This window comes from Ictidomys tridecemlineatus, chromosome 3, assembly GCF_052094955.1.
Source record: "Ictidomys tridecemlineatus isolate mIctTri1 chromosome 3, mIctTri1.hap1, whole genome shotgun sequence".
In the NCBI taxonomy this organism is placed as follows: domain Eukaryota; kingdom Metazoa; phylum Chordata; class Mammalia; order Rodentia; family Sciuridae; genus Ictidomys; species Ictidomys tridecemlineatus.
Genome location: NC_135479.1, coordinates 129,413,845 through 129,435,780, shown reverse-complemented (window position 1 = coordinate 129,435,780; position 21,936 = coordinate 129,413,845). Strand labels below are relative to the sequence as shown.

General features: G+C 47.4%; 1 protein-coding gene across 1 annotated transcript; it reads right to left on the bottom strand.

The window, feature by feature from the left end:
• Positions 1-526: 526 nt before the first annotated feature.
• Dvl3 (dishevelled segment polarity protein 3) lies at positions 527-17,613 on the bottom strand. The gene is made up of 16 exons (XM_078043792.1): positions 17,162-17,613; positions 11,201-11,270; positions 10,575-10,696; positions 10,345-10,454; positions 10,019-10,154; positions 9,750-9,843; positions 9,473-9,542; positions 8,497-8,636; positions 8,271-8,347; positions 8,096-8,163; positions 7,789-7,938; positions 7,076-7,207; positions 6,715-6,882; positions 3,621-3,836; positions 3,114-3,524; positions 527-2,296 (listed from the first exon to the last, which is right to left on the bottom strand). The coding sequence occupies exons 1-16, from the start codon at positions 17,320-17,322 to the stop codon at positions 2,265-2,267; spliced, it is 2,157 nt and encodes a 718-aa protein (XP_077899918.1). The 5' UTR covers positions 17,323-17,613; the 3' UTR covers positions 527-2,264.
• Between the last annotated feature and the right edge of the window lie 4,323 nt (positions 17,614-21,936).

Genomic DNA, 21,936 nt, shown 5'->3' with positions numbered 1-21,936 from the left:
ACTCCCTTTGAAAATATCCCTGATGGCTGGAGGCTTCTAGGATGTTTTGAATGATGAACTTAATGGCCTTGTCCTGAGCACACACTGGGCACAGTTCCTGCAGCAAATAGGCCATACATGGCTGCAGCCCTTTTTGGCATGACCATTATTCTTTTTTTGTCATCTTGGAATTGAGGACCAGAGATAGTTCTTCTGTTTTGGTAGACAGAGACAGCCTGCTGCCTTCTATAGGCAGGCTTGAAACTGTCATGGCAGGAAGGAAGGGCAAAAAGGAAAAAGGGGCAAAACTGATTGTGAACCTTACTGTCCCTAGCAGCTTTCTGCCAGAAGTCAGGATATAGCGGAATGAAGATCTGGCCTCTCTCAAACTGTGGTCACATCCTGATTCCATTCAGTAACAGAAAACAGGCATTTCTAATCCTTTAACCAGCAGCATTCAAGGCTTCACTTCTTCCTCTGCCAGAATTTTATCTTCCAAACATACTGTAAATACCTGCCAATTTTGAGTAAGTAATAATGATCATGATAATAATAATAATGGTTACCATTTATTGAGCACCTACTCTATCATGTGCCAGGCACTGTGCTAGGCACTTTTCGTACAATATCTAATTTAAATCCTCACAACAACCCTGTGAGGTAGGTATTATTATCATCATTTTACATACGAGAGAACTGAGGCTCAGAGAGGTTAAATAACTCTCCTATCACGCAACCAAAAGGAAATAGAGCTGGAATTCAAACCCAGAACAAAATGACTCCAAATCCCAGGCTCTGGTAAATTAGAGGTAAAGGGGAAAGAAAGGGCCAAATTCAAGAAAGATTGTTGGAGTGGAAAAGATGTGATATGCTGACTGGTAAGATACAAAAAAGAATTTAAGCCTGTAAATGTTTCTGACTGGTGTGCCTGTGTAGATTGTGATGGTCACCAGGACTGGAATTCAAAAGGAACACACTTGGTTGGGGACATGACTTGAGTCCATATAGACATGTCCGTGGTGATGTTCAGTGGTTAATAAAAATACAGATCTGAAGATTGAGGGAATTTGGGGTTATATATTTGGGAATCACCAGCATATCAGCAGCAATTGAGGACATCAGGATTGATGAGACCATTTTGGGAAAAAATACAGAAGAAAGAGAAGTGGACCAAAGAAGGAACAATGTAAGAATTGACACTGAAGGTATAGTATAGTGGAGGTGTTCTCAACAAAGCAAGACGAGGCAGAGTTATAGGAGTACAGGAGATGGCCCTGTAGTGGTGGCTAGAAGAAGCCACAGCCTGGTTGGGAGTAAACTCGAAGCTTCCAGAAGGCAAGCAAGATTGAGTCACGTGTCCAACACAGCACTTTTTTCACTAAAACCCCAGAAGTATTTGTTGTATGAAAGAATGTAAAAATGCCCCTACTTTGGTTTGCCCTAAAACCTGGGCTAAGGATTTCATATTACTCTTGACACCCTGTCCCTAAAAATATGGGAGCCTGGGCAAGTCAGGAGAATTTAAAGCAGAGGCTAGAAGAGAAAGTTGTGATTTGTTTAAAGTGGAGAATAAAGTTAAAAAAAAAAAAACAAAAAACTGGAACTCTGTTTGAAAGTCCTGGAAGCCCTCTTGCCAAACTCCCAACTGGCCTATGGGTTCCTGTCCTTGTTCTGGAGTGTCACGGTGTATGCAAACTGGGAAGTGGGTGTGTATGTGTGTGTGTGTGTGTGTGTGTGCGTGCGTGTGTGCGTGTGTTGGGGTATGTGTGAGATGGCCTGTCAGTTACCTGGAGAGTTCTCTGTTGAGCCCAGCCTGAGTCTCAGCTTATAGGCTTATCCAGGTAGGAAAATGTTGGGAATATGTGGCTTGAGGGCTATGAGTAAAGGGAGAGGAAAGTCAGGGGACCAGCCCCACTATCTAGGAAAGGACTTGGAGAGAGGGTCCAGCCCTCTGGGCAGGGTCCAGCCCTGAGGCTTAAGTGAACTTGCATAGGCACCTGTGTGTATTTGTATATGTATGTGTGTATGTGTGTGTGTGTGTGTGTGTGTGTGTGTGTGTGTGAGTGAGAGAGAGAGGGTGGGTAGGGGAGAGATATAGAGGGGAAAAATATTCTATGGAAAAGAGAACAGGGTCCTTGTGCATGGGTAAGGCTGAGGACCTTCCCAGAAGCCTAGAAATACTGAAGTGTGGGTGTAGGGGCTAGACATCCTTGGGAAGCCCCGAGGGGCTCCTGAAGCAGGGTTCCTGGTCTCCTCGGAGGCTGGGCCTCCCCTTGCTGGGGGGTTCACAGAAAGTCAAACAGCCCGAAATTCTTGGCTGCTCCAGGCCAAGGGAAAATTGGGGGAGGAAAAAAGAAAGAAAAGAAATGTTTCAGCCAGGAGATGAGATGAGCCTGCCAGTTAGTAGGGTTAGGGTCTGATGGAACCAGCACACAGGTCAGGCATAGGAGCAAGGGATCCAGCAGAGATGCTCTCTGGAAGCCACTAGCTGCTCCAGCACCTGAGGGGGCCTTCTGACTTCTGATTAGGAATGGGTATAGGCAGGGGTAAACAGCATGAATAGCTACTTAAGGGTGACTATAGCTCAGGTGCAGGACTGAGGCAGCAGGCAGGAGAGAGTTAGGTAAGGCAGATGAAGTGACTTTTTTGGTGTCAGTACTGTGGGGCAAAATCAAGAGATTTGCACACATGCTTGAGAGGGTGGACTTAATATCAGGATGGTGTAGCTGAATGAATGAAGGGGGAACAAAGGAAGAAGGGGGTACCCTCCAAGGACACCACTGGGGTCAGCTCCTAAACTGTGTGAGGATGGGGCAGAGGGAAGTAAGCACCAGCAAGTGAGGACTCGGGGACATGAAGGATCCTGGGAAGTCCCCCTAAGGTTAGTGAGCAGAGGGAACAAGCTAGGCCAGAGCCGGGTTAGGGAATGCAGAGCTGACTGGTAGATACACCCTGCCCTGGCTGCGCCCAGCGAGCAGTTAGCTAGCGCACCTGGATTTAGTTGCATTTATTTCCCTTTCAGGTACCAGACAAAGTAAAAAAGACGGACGGACAGTTGGAGAGAGGGACGGGGTGCGGGGTGGGATGGCAGTGGGGGAGAGGCCCTGCTCACATCACATCCACAAAGAACTCACTGGGGTTTCCCATGGCCATGCGGAAGGACTGTCTGCTGGCGGTCAGTTCTGGGGGCACCGAGGCCAGGTCGCGGCCGGGAGGGGCTCCTGGGGGCCCCATGGCTGCAGGCGGCGGGGGCATCATCAGCATTGGGGGGCCGTAGAGAGGGGGCACTCCTGGAGGGCCATAGCTTGGGTGCGTGTGGTGGCTGCGCAGGCTGCTGGCCAGTGAATGGTGGCTGCGGTGGCTATGCTCGCTGGCCGCGGGCCCTGAGCGCTCACTGGGTGCCCGCTCTCGTGGCCCCCGCAGGCTGCTGCGTGTCGTGTGGTCCGACTCACTGCCGCTGCCGCCGGACTTGGAGTCTCCAGCCTTTGGGTCCTTCTCCTTCCGACGATCGCTACCACTACGGTTTGAGCCACTGCTCCGACTGCCTGTGGAGGATAAGCAGGGCCGGGGTGGGGAGCACTCAGAGCTGACACCCTGGACTCACCTGTAGCTCCCTCCATGGTTCCCTCCGCCGTAATTACCTTCACTGTGTTGACTGCTGGCGCTGCCCCCACCATAGCTGTAGCCTAGCTCCGGGAAGCCTGGGTGGGGGTTGTAGGGGTGTGGGGGTGGTGGGTACTGGTAAGGGAAAGCCATAGGCCAAGGGGCAGCCCCCGGGTGTGGCAAAGGGGCCAGCGTATCTTGGTCAGAGGCACCGCTGGAACCGTCGTGGTCGTGGAGGGACAGGTTGGCCATGTCTGTGGAGGAAAGGCTGGGTAAGCCGAGTCTATTCCCTGTCCCCTGGACTCCTTGATCAGGAGAGGGGTTCCTGGCCTAGGTCAGGTGGTAGGCTACACTGGCAGTTTCTGGTCAGAATGGGAGTAGGTATGGCACAAGCCAGAGAGCTCACCCTTTCTGCACAACTCCTGGCCTTTATCTCAACAGCCCAGGAGACCCTCCTCAGGAAACCCAAGTCATCATTTAAGATTCTGGGTCAATCCCAATATCCAACTCCCAGAATCTTGGAGGACCCTTCTAAATTTGTAATGTTCTCTCCTTCCTTGTCAGTGGACTGAAAGAAGGGATAAGACTGCTATTCAGCCTTTTTCTCTTTTGTTCACTTAGAGGGTCCTAGGTCAGGGAATGTGGAAGACATTCTGTAGGTACTGCACACCTATGCTTCATTAAGCATACCACACAGCACTCCATCTCCCTCAAAGACTGCCACAACCCATACAGGAATTCTTCACTTTTCCAGATAAGGAAAGTCAAGTCCAGAGAAGTTAAAAGAGCAGCCTAAGGTCAACCTAAACTATAGGTAGAACAGAAACTACGAGTTGCTTGCTTTCTCTTTACCTCTCCAGATGAGGTCATTAGTTAGAAACAGGGAGCAATTTGGGGAAATGGTAGTGAAATTTTACCCTGTCTTGAAGCCCAGAACATGGGGCCTTTTAGAGGCCCCTTATAGAAGACCCTTGCCTTTATCACATTTTCCTGGTACTGCTTGGGTGTGGCTGGACATAAAGTGGGAAGGGCCAGACAGAACAACATGGGTACCTCTGGCCTGGTACCAACTCATTCTATCATCACTTATTTCATGAATCTGGCTTCCTGGGAGAAACTGTGTGTTCCTTAAGAGCCAGGCTGTCTGTGTCAATGCTAGAACTACCTTAAAGTGAGCATAATGAGATACCCCTTGCTCACACACCACCTCTATAAGTCCTACAGCTCATACAAATGAACTCTTCCTCCAAGCCCTCAGGTGAGTCAGCCCAGCCTTGCAAGGAAAAATCTGGAAGAGGGGCTCTGAGGTGGCCTGTAGAACCTGCCAGCCAAGCTATCAATCCGTCAAATGGACAGCAGCAGAATGAGGCAGGGTAGAGGGAAACAGTAATCTTTCTTTGCTCACTTCCAAAGAGCTGATGATGACTTTATCCTGCATGCTATTGTCCTGGGAAGTAATTGTGTGCTCTTGGGGAGAAACTGAGGCCCCCACACTGCTACACTCTCAGCTTTGGCCAAATGAGAAGGAAAAGGCTCTTCTATCAGCATCACCCTGAGTTGGGCCTTGGGTGGCCTGGGGCCCTGGGTGGAAGATCTGGGTAGGCCCAGGGAAGAAACAATGTTTTGAGCAAAGGCCATAGCTGCCTTGAAAGCTTTAGGTGTCCCTGGAGGTTGAAGGTCAGGGATTAGTTCTGCTAATGATGAAAATAATAACCACATTTCAATGAATCTAAGAAGCTATTGATTACAGGACGTACCCCAATTTCAGATATTGAAATATGAAAAAAAAGAGTGCATTGTGGAATCAATTAAATATATAAACATGGACAACTTTTATAGAATATTTACCACGAGCCATACACTACACTAAGAGCATATATCTTATTCTCAAAAAAAAAAAATTCCTATGAGATCTCCATCTTACAGAATCTTACAGATACTCTAATAGGCTAGATCACTTACTCTTACCTCACACAGTAAGGATGAAGCTAGGATTTGAACATAGAACTGCCAAATTCCAAAATCTTATGCATCTATCACTACTCCATGGGGCCATACTTGAATTGCTAAGGGCTAGGGATCCTTCTCTCCTCCTAAAGACTGTGTTCTAAAGGATCAGTCATTCTAACATTCTAGTGCCTAGAACCTAACCTGAAGCATTTTTTTTTAAGCTGTAGATGGACACAGTATTTTTATTTATTTTTATATGGTGCTGAGGATCAAACCCAGTGCCTCACACATACTAGTCAAGTGTTCTACCACTGAGCTACAACTACAGCCCTAACTTGAAGCATTTTAAGAGTTAGCTTAAGATACCTATTGGCACTATTGGGCAGAGGTTGCTGCTGGGGTGGAACCTCAGCTCCAGCCCTGAGCAGTGCTATCCTGTTCTAAGAACTCCTTACCCTAAGGATTATCCACAGGCTAAAGAGAAAGGAGGTTCCTTGTAGACCTCTACTACTTAAGAACTTGCACTGTTTTTGTGCCCTCTCAGGATCAAGTCAAAACTCCTTGGTATGGCTTACAGAATCCTCTGCCACCTGGTCTTGACAGCTTCTCCAGCTTCATCCTATAGCACAGCCTGCCGTCAGGGGTCTGAGGCAGATTCTACCCTAGTCAGTTCCAGATCCTCCTTGGTTCAGAGACCAAGGGCAGGTACTCTGTTTAGCATCACTGAGAAAATGTTTCTGAAGTACCACACACCCAGGGCAGCCCAAGTAGTGAGAAGAAACTGGATCTGAGGCTTAACACCTATGCTACTAGTTGTGAGACCTGGGGCAGACTATTTCCCACCACTGAGAAATCTGTTTCCTCATCTGAGAACATGGATAGTAATCCTCCCTGCTTCTGGGGGAATTATGAGGATCCAGCAAGAGAGTGAGATAATACTTTTAGAAACTACCAACACTGACAGGCACAGAACATGCACTTAGAGCATGCCAGGCCCAAGAAGAGATGTGGGGCAGGTGAAGAGATTAGATAGGACTGTTTCCACCACAGAATTCTCAGGCCTTGAATCAGGCCCCAGCTCTGCTGAGCCCCATCTATGTTCCCTGGAGTCTGCTGCCATATCCCTGGGCACTCCCCATTCCCAACCAGGAGGCAGGGTAAGAAGGTCAGTGAAACACATACTGCCGCAGAGGTCTCCGAAGATGTAGTAGCACTGTTCAGAGAAGGTGATCTTGTTGACAGTGTGGCGGATGAAGCCAGCTTTCAGCAGGTTGCTGGCATACTTGCGGGCCTCCCGCCGGTCAGTGAAGCCTTCGACATTGTGGTATAGCCAGTCTACCACATCTGAGCCTGAGGATAAGGCTGCCAGTTGATTGGGAGGCCCATCTGATTTGGGTTCAGCTGGCCTCATAGCTTCTATGAGGCTGGGGCTGGTTCCAGCTCAAAGGAGTGGCCCAAAGGAGTTATTGAGTCCCCCACCCCTGGCCTGCCCTGTCTGATCATTTCCCACCCAATCCTTCATCCCTCCATGGGGCTTTCTCACCGATAAAAGCGTTAGGAATGGTAATCTTGAGCCACATGCGATCTCGGACCTCCAACCCTGATTCAGGGGAGGCCATGGCTTTTACGATGGCAGCCATGTCACTGTGGATGGACAGATGGAAGTCGTCCAGGCCTGGGGATGGGAGGCAGAATGGTGAGGCAGAAAGGGGCTTTGGAGTTAGGTAAATAAGAATTTGCATTCCAGCTATACCAAACAATAATTACAGATCAATCCTGGACAAATTACTAATTTCTTGGACACTCAGTTTTCTCTTCCATAAAAATGGGGATTTTTAATATCTATTTACAAGGATATTTGAGTTCAGTTACATAAAGGAAGGTACTTAGCACAATGCCTACATGTATAATAATAAAAATGGCACCCATTTAGTAAGCCATAATGCTTACTTTATGCCACATACCAATGGTGCTTCACTTATAGCTTCTTATTGAACCCATAGGAACCTGGTAAAGTATATATTAATAGTCCCATTTTACAAGAGGAAACTGAGGTTCCCTGGGTGCTCAATGCAGATTCAGAAGCAAACAATATTTAGTGAAGATCTATAAAGTGCCCACTGGGAGAAATCGCAGTGTGAGGTAACTGGAATGAGTGGCGTCCCCTCTCTGGTCCTCCTGGGTGCTTACGTTGCCCCTCATCAGTCCTCCCACTTGGCTCTGTCTGCTGCCCAGAGAACAGGGTTAGACACTCACGCTCTGTGTCAGGGATGGAGCTGGTGATGGAGGAGCTGGTGGAGGTGATTGTGCTCAGGGAGGGGCTCATGCCATAGGCAGGGAAGGTGCCCGTCATGGCTGCAGTGTGAGAGACCCAGGCCGCAGGGTCAATGGGCCGGATGGGCTCACCTGCAGGGAGGATGAGGAGTCACAGGCTGCTCACCCTGACCACTTCTGGGCCCAACAGGCAGGTGTGGGGGTTCAGGAAACATAGCAGAAATGAGGGAAAGGGCTCACAGATGCTCGATATCAGCTTTAAGAATGAGCTCCCCCCACATCTACTCACTCCTGGGTAATGTGAAGCAACCACGTGGACTTGGGTCCCAGCACTTGGCTACAGTCAGGGTAATGGGCCTGAAAACAAAGATTGAGGGTAGAATTTGTGGAGGCTAGATCAAGCCTCTTGCATGATAACCAGAAATGTCTACCCCATCCTCCCCAGTGCTCTATTCCATTCATACCCTGGTTTGTGCACAATCTCCCGTAGTACCCGAACTGCATCGTCATTACTCATGTTCTCAAAGTTGATCTCATTTACCTAAGAAAGAGGACCAGGAGTTGGGTAATAGACTATGCAGGGGAGAGGGGCAGGGGAGCTGAGTTTGTGGGTCAGGAAGTCTTCCTCCAGAGGGCAGGGACTCCTCCCAACCCTCTATCCACACCACCACCCAGGGTGGGCAGTGATACCTGTAACAGCATATCTCCTGGTTCGATGCGTCCATCAGCAGCCACAGCCCCACCTTTCATGATAGAGCCAATGTAGATGCCTCCGTCACCACGCTCATTGCTTTGGCCCACAATGGAGATGCCCAAGAAGTTATACTTCTCTACAGGAAGTAATTTAACAGCTTGAGAGGGGCAAGAGTCCTATCCAAATTACCAATACCTTATTAGAACAGGGTGGAAAGGGACAAAAACTGACATGTACTAAACCCAAATCAGGCACTGTATATATAGTGCACTTACCCATGATTTCATTCAGTCTTTGCTGGCTGTGGTGCAGAGACTCTTTGTCTCATTTTACAGATCACACAAGTGAAGTTTAGTGAATTTAAGTGACTTTTCTAAGCCAATAACTGGCAGAATTCAAACTCAGATTTCTAAGTTCTCAAATTGGGTTCTTTTCACTACATCCAGCTGTCTCCTTTATACAGTCTGTTGGAACCAGGTGTGGCGGTACACACCTGTAATCCCTAGTTACTTGGAAGGCTGAGGCAGGAGAATCTCAAGTTCAAGACCAGCCTCAGCAATTCAGTGAGACCTGGGGATATAGCTCAGTGGTAGAGCACTTGCCTGGCATACATCAGGGTTCATTTCCCAAGACCACAACCAAAAGCAGGGGGGGAAAACAAAGAATACCTAGGGCATAAACTAGAGAGCAAGGATGCAATGACTAAAGATGGCAAGGGGCAGGAAACCCAGAAACCACTTGCTCCAAGAAGGCTTCCCTGGTGCCATTTCTGCTTCCACAGCTCTCTGTGCTTATATCTGTCATAGCTCTGACCATGAGGTACTGAAGTGATCTGTGTTAAGTTTCAGCTAATGTTTATACAAGAGAACTCTTTGAGGATAAAGTTCAAATCTTGTGTCTCCCAGAATCCCTCATGCCTGCCCAGTGTCTGCATACAGTAGGTGCTCAAGAGTATTGTTTCCCCAGACTCACCCATGTTGAGAGTAACTGTGATGATGTTGAGAGACATGGTAGAGTCTGTGATGCTGCTGAAGGATGAGGACTGGAAGAGACAGAGGCCCTGAGCTGCAGGTGGGGGTGGCAGGAACTCACTGTTCCTACCTGGTTCCTCCTCAGCACTACTCCCCTCACCCTCTATGGTTCTAGATGCTGAACCAAAGGGAAGGATTCTGAGGAAGAACAAGCTGAACCTGCCTGGAAAGGGCTCACAATCTGCTCCCACCCATCCTGAGCATCCCAGGCCCCATACCCGCTCAATCCGTGAGACCTTCTGCTTCCGCCGCCGCCGCTTGTGTCTTCTCATCAGGCGTGAGGCACTGCTCTGTTCTGTGGAGCTGCTGAACCTGTGGGGCCCACAGTCGTTCCCCACCAGGCTGGCCCAGCCCTGCTCTACAAGAGGCACTGCAGGGCCCAGGTGCCCAACACAAAGCCCACATCCCTCCCAGGAGCCAGTATCCTCAGGGTTTAGGGCTCCTTGGGGTCACCTGCCCCACAGTACCCATGAAACTAAAGCCCCACCTGCTGGTAGAATCCTCCTCATCTGAATCAAAGAAGCTGGTAGTCTCCAGCTCACTGCTCATAAGGGTGGACGAGCTATCATAACCACCAGGCTCTCGCCGCCGCTCCCCCTTTGCAGTTCCATTTAGCCGGGTTGCTGCAGGAGATGGAGGCAGCTGCGTTCACACTATGCTTAGTTCAGGGGAAAACAGGTGAGAGGCGCAGGCCAGAGGCTACTCTGGGGCTAGGCATAGCCAGAGCTCAGGACACAGGACAGAGAGGTGGGAATGGAAAGATGTGGAAAAGGAGTAGGGGTGGGGAAGGCAATCCTATTTGGGAAGACACACCATGCTCTGGGCCATCCCTCCGACGTGGCCGCTCCCGCTGGGCAGATACCAAGGAATCTGTCTCTGTGTCATTGTCCAGGTTCTCCTGGCTGCCCCCACCAGCATGAGGGCTGCAGGGAAGAGAGGACTTGGTAGAGAAGAGGGCAGGCTGGGGGTTCCCTCCCCCAGCCCTGGGCTGAGCTGATGCAGTCCTCTCCCATGGGCCCTCCCCACACTCGGCTCGTACTCACTGGAAGGATGGGGGTCGGGAGTCCCCGATTCCTCCTGTGCGCTCCATAGGTGGTGGCAGCTCTGATGGGTTATCAGCACAGAAGGGGGCTGGCTCTGGGTGTGAGCCCTCAGCTGACACCAGCTGATGGGGAGACATTGAGTGAGATCTATGTGACAGGTTGCACCAGGGAGATGGGGATGGGGAATTGGCTTCTGGCAGGGCATAAAGGCCTGGGAGAATGAAGCAGGGAGAAGAGACAGGACTATGCAAGGGCAGCTGAGGTGAGGAGTGGCCCCAGAACTAAGTTGAGGGGGCTCTTGGAGGCATGGGTTGCTCAAGCAGAGTGGGGGATGGAGAAAAGGGTCGGTGGTCCCAGGCAGCGGTCGCCAGGTAACAGCAGGTATCTTACTGGCATAGGAGATATTTTTATCTCCACATGTGTTTCTGTCTCTTCCCTTCATCCCTTCCCACCACTCCCACTTTTCATTAAAGTTGAGAAAGCTGGGGTGAGAAATAGTTCAGTTAGAAAACTAAAGGAAAATTCAGATACTGAAGCCTAAAACTCCCAGCTACCATCTCAGTGATACCTTCCCTCCCTCAACCCAGCACAGGCATGCAGGAAGATAGAGACTGAGGCCTCCTTACCCAGGACACCACCCGGCCATTGAAGCAGGGTAGCTTAGCATTGTCATCTGAGATCTCCTCCTTCACAACTCTGTAGGGAAAGAGGGATGTCAGAGAGAACTTTCTGGCACGTACATGGAAGGTCCTCGCAATCCCAGTTGTACTCCATCCTAAACCGTGATTTAAGCTACCAGTATAAGACTGTTCAAATGGGAATAAGGGAGGTGACCCAGGGACATCTCTTTAGCACCACCAGGAAGACACCAGCTCTGTTTGGGCCAGCTATCTTTCTGGGGCATCCTCTAAGTCATTAGAGATCATGCCATTTCCTATAACCCCCAAAGTGCTTTACCCAACCTCAATGTGGCTTCCCTGGGCTGGACTTTCTCTTTTCCTCAGAGTCCCAAATTGGGAAAAAGGACACAATTATTGTGCTGGTGTTGTGGCTCAGTGGTAGAATGCTCGCCTAGTATGTGTGAGGCCCTGGGTTCACTCCTCAGCACCACATAAAAATAAATAAATATAGGTATTGTGTCCATCTTCAACTAAAAAATATTTTTTAAAAAAGGACATAATTGGGGGCTGGGGATATGGCTTGTTGATAGAGTGCTTGCCTTGCATGCACAAGGCCCTGGGTTCAATCCCCAGCACCACAGGTGGTAGTGCGCACAGTGGTAGTGCGCTTGCCAAATATGTGTGATGCCAAATATGCATGAGGCACTGGCTTGGATCCCCATCAACACATTAAAAAATAGACATAAATAAAGTAAAGGTGTTGTGACCACTACAACCAAATAAAAATATATAAAATTAAATTAAACAAACAAACAAACAAAAAGGATACAATTATTACTGATCTTCAATTTACAACTTGGAATCCTGACATTGTTCTGGGAGGTATGGACAAGGAGATTAGGAAATTAAGAAATAAGGGGAGGTGTTTACTAAACATCTTCCATATACCATCAAGATAACTAATAGTAACAATTACTCTCATTTATTAAGCAAGCATAATAGGCTGAGCATTTTGCTAGGTGCTTTACTTATATCATTTCATCTAATACTGCAATGCTATGAGGTTGGGGCAGATGGGAAACCAGGTTCAATATGTTCAGTAATTCACCTAAACTTACACTACTAGTACACTAAGAACTCACATTTGAACCTTGGTCAGCCTGACTCTAAAGTCTCTATTCTTACCTATTATACCAGCTTCTATCTTTATATTTAGAACAATATAATCTTCACATCAATCGTATATGTAGACAATATGATCCATATTTCATGAATAAGGAAACTGACAGACATTCAGTGTCTTATCCAGGGTCATGAAGCTCATGGATGTTAGAGCTGGAATTCAATCACAGGCTCATTTGATACTAAACCTACACTCTTCCCACTGTATTCTTTCCTGTGCAATGATACATTTATACATTCTTTCCTGTGCAATGATAAAGGTAGCATGGGTTTATGAGGAGGTAGGTGGTGAGGGGACACTGAAATGGGGCATGCAGGGTATGGGATGTGGTCATGGCTTGTAGTTTGGTTTGAGGAACGTGGTGAGGTAAGAAGTCAAACACTGGCTAGGTTTGGGGCAGGGAAGAGAATGGAAAAGTTTGAGGACTGTCAAGACTGTCAACACATGGTACATTTGAGCAGAGAGGGATGACAGCGAGGGAGGAGGCTGGGAAGACCACTCCTCCCTCATTCTTAGAGCAGCTTCTGCCTAGAGTCAGGAACATGCTTGGCTCCTTACGATGCTCACATTCTTGGACTCAAAGCCAAGTTCCCAAGCCAAGCCTGCCCTCTTCCCTCCCATCTAGCTCTGGCTCCCCACCATTTCCAACCCCACAGTGACCCTAAAAAACAGCTCAAATCATTATCCTCGGGTTCATGATGGCAGAGAGCCTAGAGACAAAATAGGCTGGAAAGAAGTGACAGAGAGGTAACCAATCTGGCCAGAGGATACCCCAAGCAGACTCACATGAGAGCCAAAGCTGAAAGGAAAAGGAGGTGCATGTGCATGGACTGTATTTCCTACTTTGGAGAGGGTCTCCCTGTGTGGGAAACTTCTGCTGAGTCTCCTCGACCTCCCCTAGCAGGCCCCACCACGGCTGCTCCACACTACAGATGTTTCCTCTCTTTCTGGGGGTCACCGACAGGTCGCCAAGGCTCTGCTGACTCACAATGATCAGCTGATCCTCAGCAGCCTTGAGGGACCTCAGACAGCCTGTACTCTTCTACCATAGAGCTGAATGGCTCAGGGTTCCATAGCACTCATGTACCCGCGCCCCACAGTCTCATTCTTTAACACCTGTCTCCCATCCCCCCATGGAGTCAGACAAATATACATTCAAATTTCCTCCCATCCTAACTTTTCCAAGGCTTTGACTTGTCCTAGTAAGTGGGATTCTTAAATGCATGGTCAGGCATATAATAAAACTAGTTACTAACTCTACCAACTTTTGGTGAGATTCACACTCTCTTTCTAACTAGGTGTAAGTTTTTAAAAGCAGGGACCAAACAAATCTTCTCATCATTCATCGTTCATCCAAATAAAAGGCTTTTGCTGAGCCAGGTGCAGTGGTGCATGCCTGTAACCCCAGCTACTCAGAAGGCTGAGGCAGGAGAATCACAAGTGCAGGCCCAGGATTGGCAACTTAGCAAGTCCCTGTCTCAAAATTAAAAAAAATTAAAAAGGGGTGGGGATGTTGCTCAGTGGTATAGCACCCCTGGGTTCCATCCTAGTATCACACGCACACTCAAGCTTTATCAAGAGCCCAGTGGGCTTTAGGTCCCGTGATACTACAGGACTGTATGAAGCACCAGGCCTGGAGCCTGCCTTAGACTCTGAGAGGTTACAACCCAGTGGGTAGATTTGGTAAGCATATTGCAAGAGGGGAGAAGTTAGAGCCTCAAAGCAACAGGTGTGTCTACTGGATAGACATCTGCTGAGTGTTACTTAGGTGTCAGAGACGGCTAGGAACTGGGTAGAGATGTAAGGATGAGGGATTTGAACCTAGAGAAGACAGGGGAAGAGTGTCCCAGGCAGAAGATCCTGAGACAGAGCAGTGGTGATATGGAGAGGAAGCAACACAGTTTCCTAACTTACTATGGTAGCCCCTCCCACAGCTCAAGGTCAGATTAGCAGCGGGGACCCCATTATTTATCTACCATCTCCTTAGTGCTGAAAATGTTTATCCTTCTTCCATTACTCCACATAAGAGTGCTGGGCCTACCGTGGGTTTGACAAACACTTGTGGAGGTCAGAAGGGACTTGGAGGGGTCCTCAGATCTCACATCCTAACCTCAGAGGGTAAGCCTGGAGAAGAGAGACTGTTGGTGGGACAGTCTTTCCATCCTGTCAGCAGAGGTCCCTAGTGTGGGCTCAATAAGTGGTAGCCCGATCCACCTCCCCAGTTTGCCAAATCCACCATCTCCCAGAAAAGGAGCATCTGTAAAATGGTGATAACAATCATATCTACAAAAAACCTGTGTGACTAAGGTTTTAGACTTTGGAACCAGATTACTGATGTCAGTAAAACTCTGTCACTTACTAGCTGTGTGACCTTGGGCAAGTTACTTAAGCATTCTGTGCTCTAATTTCCTCACTTGTACCACCTATTTCATAGGGGTTTGTACCACTATTTCATAGGGCTATCATGAAGATTCTGTGAGTAAAGATTTGCAAAGCATTTAGATCAGTGTCTGGCACAGTGTAAGCACCATTTTTAAAAGTTTGAAAAATAAACACACTGTGTATACACTCCTTGGCTAGTTTTCTGTGACCAGATAGCCCTACCAGGTCTCCTCATTTACCCTTCTGGGGCTAAAATCGTTTAATCCATCAATGTCCTATTTTTCTACCACTGAGCTACATGTCCAGTTCATTTTCTTTTTTATTTTGAGATAAGGTCTTGCTAATTTAGGATGGCCTCTAACTTGCAATCCTCCTGCCTCAGCCTCCCCAGTTGGTGGGATTAGAGGCATGCACCACAATGCCCACTTTATTTTTAGCATTATTCTCAATCCTGTTAAAACAGTCAACTCTAATATCCTTTAAGGTTAAAACAGTCAACTCTAATATCCTTCAAGTACCATTGATGTATGCAAGATAACTTCAGGGGGTACATGATAAATATTGCTTAGATCAATGTTTACTTATAACAAAATTTAGAAAGATATATAAACAGAAAATGAGATCTATGGTTGATTTTGTATTATTAGTGGGTCAAGCTTAGGAAAAAAAAAAGAGAGAGTTAACAGGAAATTTGAAGAACAATATTAAATAAACCGTAAGAGGATGTAATGAGTGCCCTCTAATAACTGCAGCTAGGTCTGGCTTAACAGAAGCCATGGGAGAGTGGGAGGCAGCACAGAATGGTCTGCTTAGAAGGCAGGGGCAAGATGGGGGATGTTGATACAGACCTTATTTCAATTTTCTTCAAGGCATTTGGTCCCAGCATAGAGGGCTCTGAATGACTTTCTCCCATCCTATACCCCAAGGCAGCATCAGTCCTTTCGGACCCTATTTTTTTCTGCCTGCCAAGCTGAAGTACCCACCTCCTGATCTCCAAAGCTTCCTGACTGATTTTCTTTACAGTCTTCCAATTAGGCATGTCTGCCTCAGACTGAAATCAGACAATCATCACCACACTAGGAGCCCCCACTCCAGGGTAGGAAGAACAACAGAACCAAGAATAGAAAGAAACTACCTAGTATACTCCCCACTGTACAAAGCACTTTCACACACACGATTTCATGGGTTCATCCAATTCTGAGTTCCAGGAGAGAAGGGGACAAAAAACATGCCAGGCAGCAGACAGAAGGTGCTTTACTCCCTGATGCCAGGAGGGCTTGGGTCTGGGGAGAAGAGCCAGGCTGAAGAACACTGGGGAGAAGAATATCTCCCCTGACTCAGCTCTGAGGCCTCAGCTGCAAAGAGCAATTCGGGCCTCAGGCTAGGGCTAGAGAGGCAGCCTTCAGGCCTGGAGGACCAAGGAGGCCTTCCCAGTGGCCTCCAGGCCCAGCGCCCAGTTAGTGCAGGGCAGGCTAGTGTGGGGGCCTCCCCCTCCCCCAGTCCCCTGGGAGTTGGAGGGGGGGGGGATCAGCCAGGCTCCCCCTCCCAGGCCAGCTGCTACAGAACCTTCCGGCTGCAACATTCCAACCCCTCTTAAAGGGGCAGTGGCTGCTTCCAAACTCTGCCTGTCCAAAGCCCTGCAGCTGGGCAGAAGGGAAGACCCCCACCAGCGAGAGGCACATGGAGAATGCCAAGAGGTTCTTCCTGGCGTTTCCACCCAGGCTCTAAGGCCCTTTCCAATGTCTCTCCCTGAGCCACCATCTGGAGGAAAAATTGGGAAGGAAGATCACCACCTGGATTAGTGAGGTCTCTTTCTCAGGGGCAGGCACTCTGCTCAGCCCACATCATCCCCATCAGCCCACATGGGCGGTAAATAAACATAGGTCTGCAGGCCCTAGCTTCCAGCCTGGCGGAGCACCCTCAACTCCCCTTTTCCCCAGTTCCCACAGCATAGCCCTTGGATGCGGGACCAAATATGGCTCTGGGTTGTGGAGCTGAAAAGATAGGGAAGGCAAGCCGGAGCCAAATACCCCAAAACTATGTTAAAAAGGAGGCTCCCTGGAAGGAGGAGGGTTGAAGACTCTGGAACTGGGTGGAGGGGGGGTGTGTCTGTCTATGTGGGCCACTGGCCTCTAGGGAGGTGAGGGGCTTGACTGGCAGGAACTAAATTGCTTTGGGGGCCTCGGACGACGCTCCCCACACCCGAGAGGAGAATTAGGAGTCTCTAAAGGACTGGAATTCCAACCCCCCAAAAGCAGAGAGGAGCTCCAATGGATCGAGTCGCCTCTTTGCAGCGAGTGGGGATAGAAGTCAACATAGCCAGGGAAGTCCAAACTGGCCGCGTCGGCCCCTGGAAGCCGAGCGCCGGGGCTCCCCGGAGGCTAGGCCGGGGCCGTCCTCACCCGAAATCATCGTCCATAGACTTGAAGAAGAACTTGTAGCTGGGTCGCTGCAGAACGCCCTTAAAGTCCGCCAAGGTGACGCGCTCGGCGGGCAGGGGCAGCTTCACCAGGTACGGCGTCTCCTGCCCGTCCAGGTGGTAGATGATCTTGGTCTCGCCCATGGCTCCGGCCTCGGGCCGGGTGGCCCGCGCGCGGCCTGCTAGGGCGGCCGGGCCGGGCCTCTCGGGCGGCGGCGGCGCTCGGCGCGGCCCAGCGGCTCAGCCCCGCTCGGCGGCCGGCCGCGGCGCCAGCTCCCTTGTTCTCCGGCCTCTCCCGGGTCCCAGCGCCGCCTGCCGCCGCTGCTTCCGCTCCCCACTCTCCCGGCTCGGCTGGCCACAGCAATTCTTCCGGTGGCCGTGGCCCTCCCGGCTCTGGGCTGCGGCCGGGCCCGCTCCCCTCCCCCGGCCCGGGCCCCGCCCCGGCGCGGCCCCGCCTCTGGCCGCCGCGGAGCCGCGCTGGCCTCGCCGCTGATGGCCGGGCCTGGGCCGGGCCTGGCGACTCCCCGCCCACCCTTCGGACGGCGGCGCTTGCCTCTGGCGCTCGGGTCCCAGGCCCTCACAGATGGAAGGGGAGGTCTTTGCTGGATGACTCTGTTCCCGGACCTTTCAAGGTCCTTATTCTAGACCCAAAGGGGATTGGTGGCTTTCCTGTATCCCTGGAGGGGTGGAATGCAGGAGTCGCTTTGGTCCCCAGAGACGGTCTGGGGGAGGAGGGTGAATCTGAAGATCAGACTGTGGATATCTGGAGGAGAGTGGCCTCAACAAGCCCTTTAGGATCTGCTAGAAGCACAGCTGATGTCATTGAGGTTTACTTAACTGAGCTCCTTGAGGACAGGACAAGATCAAGTTCTGGTTTATCCTTCTAATCTTAATGCCTAGATGCAAGGTCGGTTCCTAACAGATGCCCTCATCCCTTAGTTTTTAATTCATTAAATAAATATCGAGTGCCCATTACACTGCAAGGTATGCTGCACGTGAAGGCAGTAGCAAGACAGACAAGTCTGCCCTTAGGACCTTCACGCCACTGGAAGCTCACAGGCTTATTAACTTATTTAACTTCTTACAAATGCTAAGAAGATAAAACGAAGTGATGGGATAGTGACAGGAGAAAGAGGATTCTGGGTGACCAGAGAAGACCTGTTCCATCTAAGTTAATAATGAGAAAGCAGCTATGAGATCTGGGGGAAGAATATTTCAGAGAGCAAAGTGTAAAGGCTCAACAAAGGAATAAGATTGCCACGTGTGAAGAACAAGGCAGCCATTGTGACTGGAGGGACAGTTGTACCAGGCTAGAACTGTAGATGAGTCTGATCACATAGGGAATTTTACAGTAACTGGTGTGGGGTCTGCTCACTCCATTCTGTACATAGTGGCCAAATTAGCTTAAAGTATCTCTTCCCGATAACTTTTCTGCTCAGAAACCTCTTTAACTTTCCTCAGATGCATTTCAAATGCCCTCAGCATGATATTTAAAGTCCTTCATAATCTAAGTTCCACCTACCTTTTAGTCTTTGTTCATATCCTGGCCAAACTTTTGACTTCAGGCAAATGAATATTCTTCCTAGCTGCTGTATAGACCTTGTATATTTTAATTTCTTTCTCTTTACTTTTAATTTTTTAATCAAAGTAACATGTGCATAACCAAATAGTGTAAAACGTTTTTATTATTTTTTTAGTTGTTGATGGATTTTTATTTTATTCATTAATATGTGGTGCTGAGAATCGAACCCAGTGCCTCACACGTTAGGCAAGTGCTCTACCACTGAGCCACGACCCCAGCCCCAAATAGTGTTAAACTTTTAACAAAGCAGAAGTCTTTTTAATTTTCCTCCTCACTCACCTCCTTTTACCCTCTTAAACTGCTGAAATCACACTTTTTCAATTCAGTGGATATAGTACTTGGTATTGAATTATTTTGATTGAGTAAATGTACACTGCTAACCTGTGTGTCACATGACTTCGTTTCCTTTGACTTTTTGTTTTTAATATTTATTTATGGTATTAATCATTGCTTTGCCTTCCCCCTAGATGACTATGTCTTTTATATATTGTACCTATCACTAATTCTTCCCACATAATCTGTTTCTCAATACACATTTTGTTCACTCAGTCACACTATAAGGCTTCCATCAATTCCATTTTCTCCCCTTGAAGCCTTTCTTTCTTTTGCTGTGGACTGTACTGCTGGCTGTTTTGCCTGTACACAGCTGCCATCCCTGGACTTCTCTGCATCCTCACAATTCCCTTTACCTCTTGTGTTGGACTCCTGTTTTACTGCATTTCAGTAAAGCAATCTTCTGGTAGCTTCCTTTGAAAGGAAGCATGGGAAATAGAAAACTTTTGAGAACTTGCGTATCTAAAAATGAATAAGTTGAAAATAATCTTTCTTCAGAATTTTGAAGGCAAAACTATTTTGACATATTCTCATTGTCTTCTAGTTTCAGTACTGATTTCATTTTCTTCAGGCCTCTTAATTCTTATTTTTATTCTCTCTGGAAACCTTTAGAAGTTCCTTTTTCCCTAGAGTCCTGAAATTTCATTGTGATATGCTTTGGTGAAAATCTTGTTTTGAATTAGGGCTTTGAATTCCAGGGCTAAAGTGATACTCATGATTCAGCCTCCTGGATAGCTGGGGCTGCAGGTGCATTACTGTGACTGATCTTTTTTCATTCACTGTGCTAGGTATTTGGTGGACTCTTTCCATCTAGAAATTTAATAATGAATTCTTGAATTAATAACATTATCACTATCAATCTTTTCTATTCTTCCTGTAACTCCTGTTAGATGTTGGACCTTCTGGATTAACCATTTTTCTTAACCTTTTTTCCTGTAGTACCATTTCATTTTTAAATGATTCCACCTTTTTGCAAAATTTTCTTAACATTATTTATAACCCTTCCAAACATTAGCCATCCATTATATTGGATTTTACTTATCCAATATGTCAATATAGCCTTAAACATGTATGTTTTTATTGGATAGGTAAAATATTCACAATTTGAAATCCAAATATCTAAGGATGGAAATGCAATGAAGTATCTCCCTAGAATTTGGTTCTCTAGTTCTCCAACTCTGAACAGGACACAACTTGTTTATTTTTACAGTTCTAAAACTCTTATTCTCCAGTTCTTCCTTTTAACAGCACTTCCTTTGTAGACACAGTATCTTCCTTGAGTTTTTATAATTGTATAATTGTAGCTTTTCCCTCTCTGAAGTTTCAAAAGTATCCAACTTTGCCATTTTTTTCTTGGTTTCAAAATTTCTATTTGCTGGTCTATTTCTATTTTGGTCCCTTTCATTTTTGAAGCTTTCTCAAATATTTGATGGACCTTGGCTTGAATTCTATTCACACTTAAGGGTGAGATGCTGAAAATCTGACTGGAAGCTCGACATAAATGACCTATTAACTGATGGGTTTTAATGTGGGGTTTTGATAAAACAGGGAGGTTTTTTTTTTTTTTTTTTTTCTGTCAAGGAAACAACAAAAAAGGTCAGTATTCAGTTTTTTTTTCTTCACATTCAACCTGATAACTCACCTCCATCCCCACCATGCCTACTACTAAGATCTGAGGCTCTGATGGTTCTCTCCAGTGTCTTGAAATTTCACGGGACTCTTCATTCATTATACAGAGCACTTGGGGGCCCTGTTTGCCTGGAAATTCATGGTCTTCTTAAGAATTTCTCTGATAATTTCCTTCCTATCATTTCTCCAGAAGTTGAGTATCTCATTTCTTGCAAAGAAAATCACCTGGATGAATCCAATGAAGTGAGGATAGGGGTTAAATTTTTCTTATACAGATCTTTATATAACCTCCTTTTTTGGGGTTATGAAGGGCACGATGGCTTGCTTCTTAACAACCATTCCAGCAGGTAGAATCAAACTCATTGTGTTCTGCTAAGTTACCTTTCACTCTTTGATTTTTCAAAATATTGGTGTTTCTTATTCATTGTCATCTCCTCTTTTTCATATCACTGAATCAAGTGCCTTGTTTTCTTGGGGGGAGGATTGGAGATACGGGGGATTGAACTCAGGGGCACTTAGCTGAACCACATCCCCAGACCTAAGTTTTTAAAAATAGTTTTTAGACCTTGATGGGCCTTTATTTTGTTCATTTATTTATATGCAGTACTGAGAATTGAACCCAGTGTCTCACATTTGCTAGGCAAGTGCCCTACCACTGAGCTACAGCCCCAGCTCTGCCCCCAGCCCTATTTTGTATTTTATTTAGAGACAGTGTCTCACTGAGTTGCTTAGTGCCTTGTTAAGTTGTTAAGTTGCTTTGAACTTGCAATCCTCCTGCCTCAGCCTACAAAGCTGCTGGGATTACAAGTGGTGCCACTGTGCCTGGCTCAAGTGCCTTTTTAAAATAATTTTTAAAATTTTCAGTATTGCAAGTGAACCCAGGGACTTTTACCACTGAGTTACATCTTCAGCTTTTTAAATTTTTTTTAGACACACTCACAAAGTTTGCCTAAAATGGCCTTGAACTTGTGACCATCCTGTTTTAGCCTCAGAGTAGCTGGGATTACAGGCATGTGCCACTGTGCCTGGAAAAAGAATTCCTTTACTAACATTTGAAAGAGATTGTTGGGAGGAAGCAAAAGATATTATTTAATTTTCATTTTGCTTTACTTTGAATGTGCCTTTCTAACCTTTTCTATTTGTTAGGCCAATCTCAGCATCACAAGTTGGTAGTTTTCCCTAAATATCCCAATTAGAAGACATCTCTCCTTTGT

What these genes read in the sequence shown, in the direction of transcription:
- Dvl3 (XM_078043792.1), bottom strand. Translation starts at nt 17,322, where the DNA reads ATGGGCGAGACCAAGATCATCTACCACCTGGACGGGCAGGAGACGCCG. An exon ending in TCTATGGACGATGATTTCGG is followed by an intron (nt 11,271 to 17,161) that starts GTGAGGACGGCC and finishes CTTTCCCTACAG; the next exon opens with AGTTGTGAAGGAGGAGATCT. An exon ending in GAGGGATGGCCCAGAGCATG is followed by an intron (nt 10,155 to 10,344) that starts GTGTGTCTTCCC and finishes CATCTCCTGCAG; the next exon opens with CAACCCGGCTAAATGGAACT.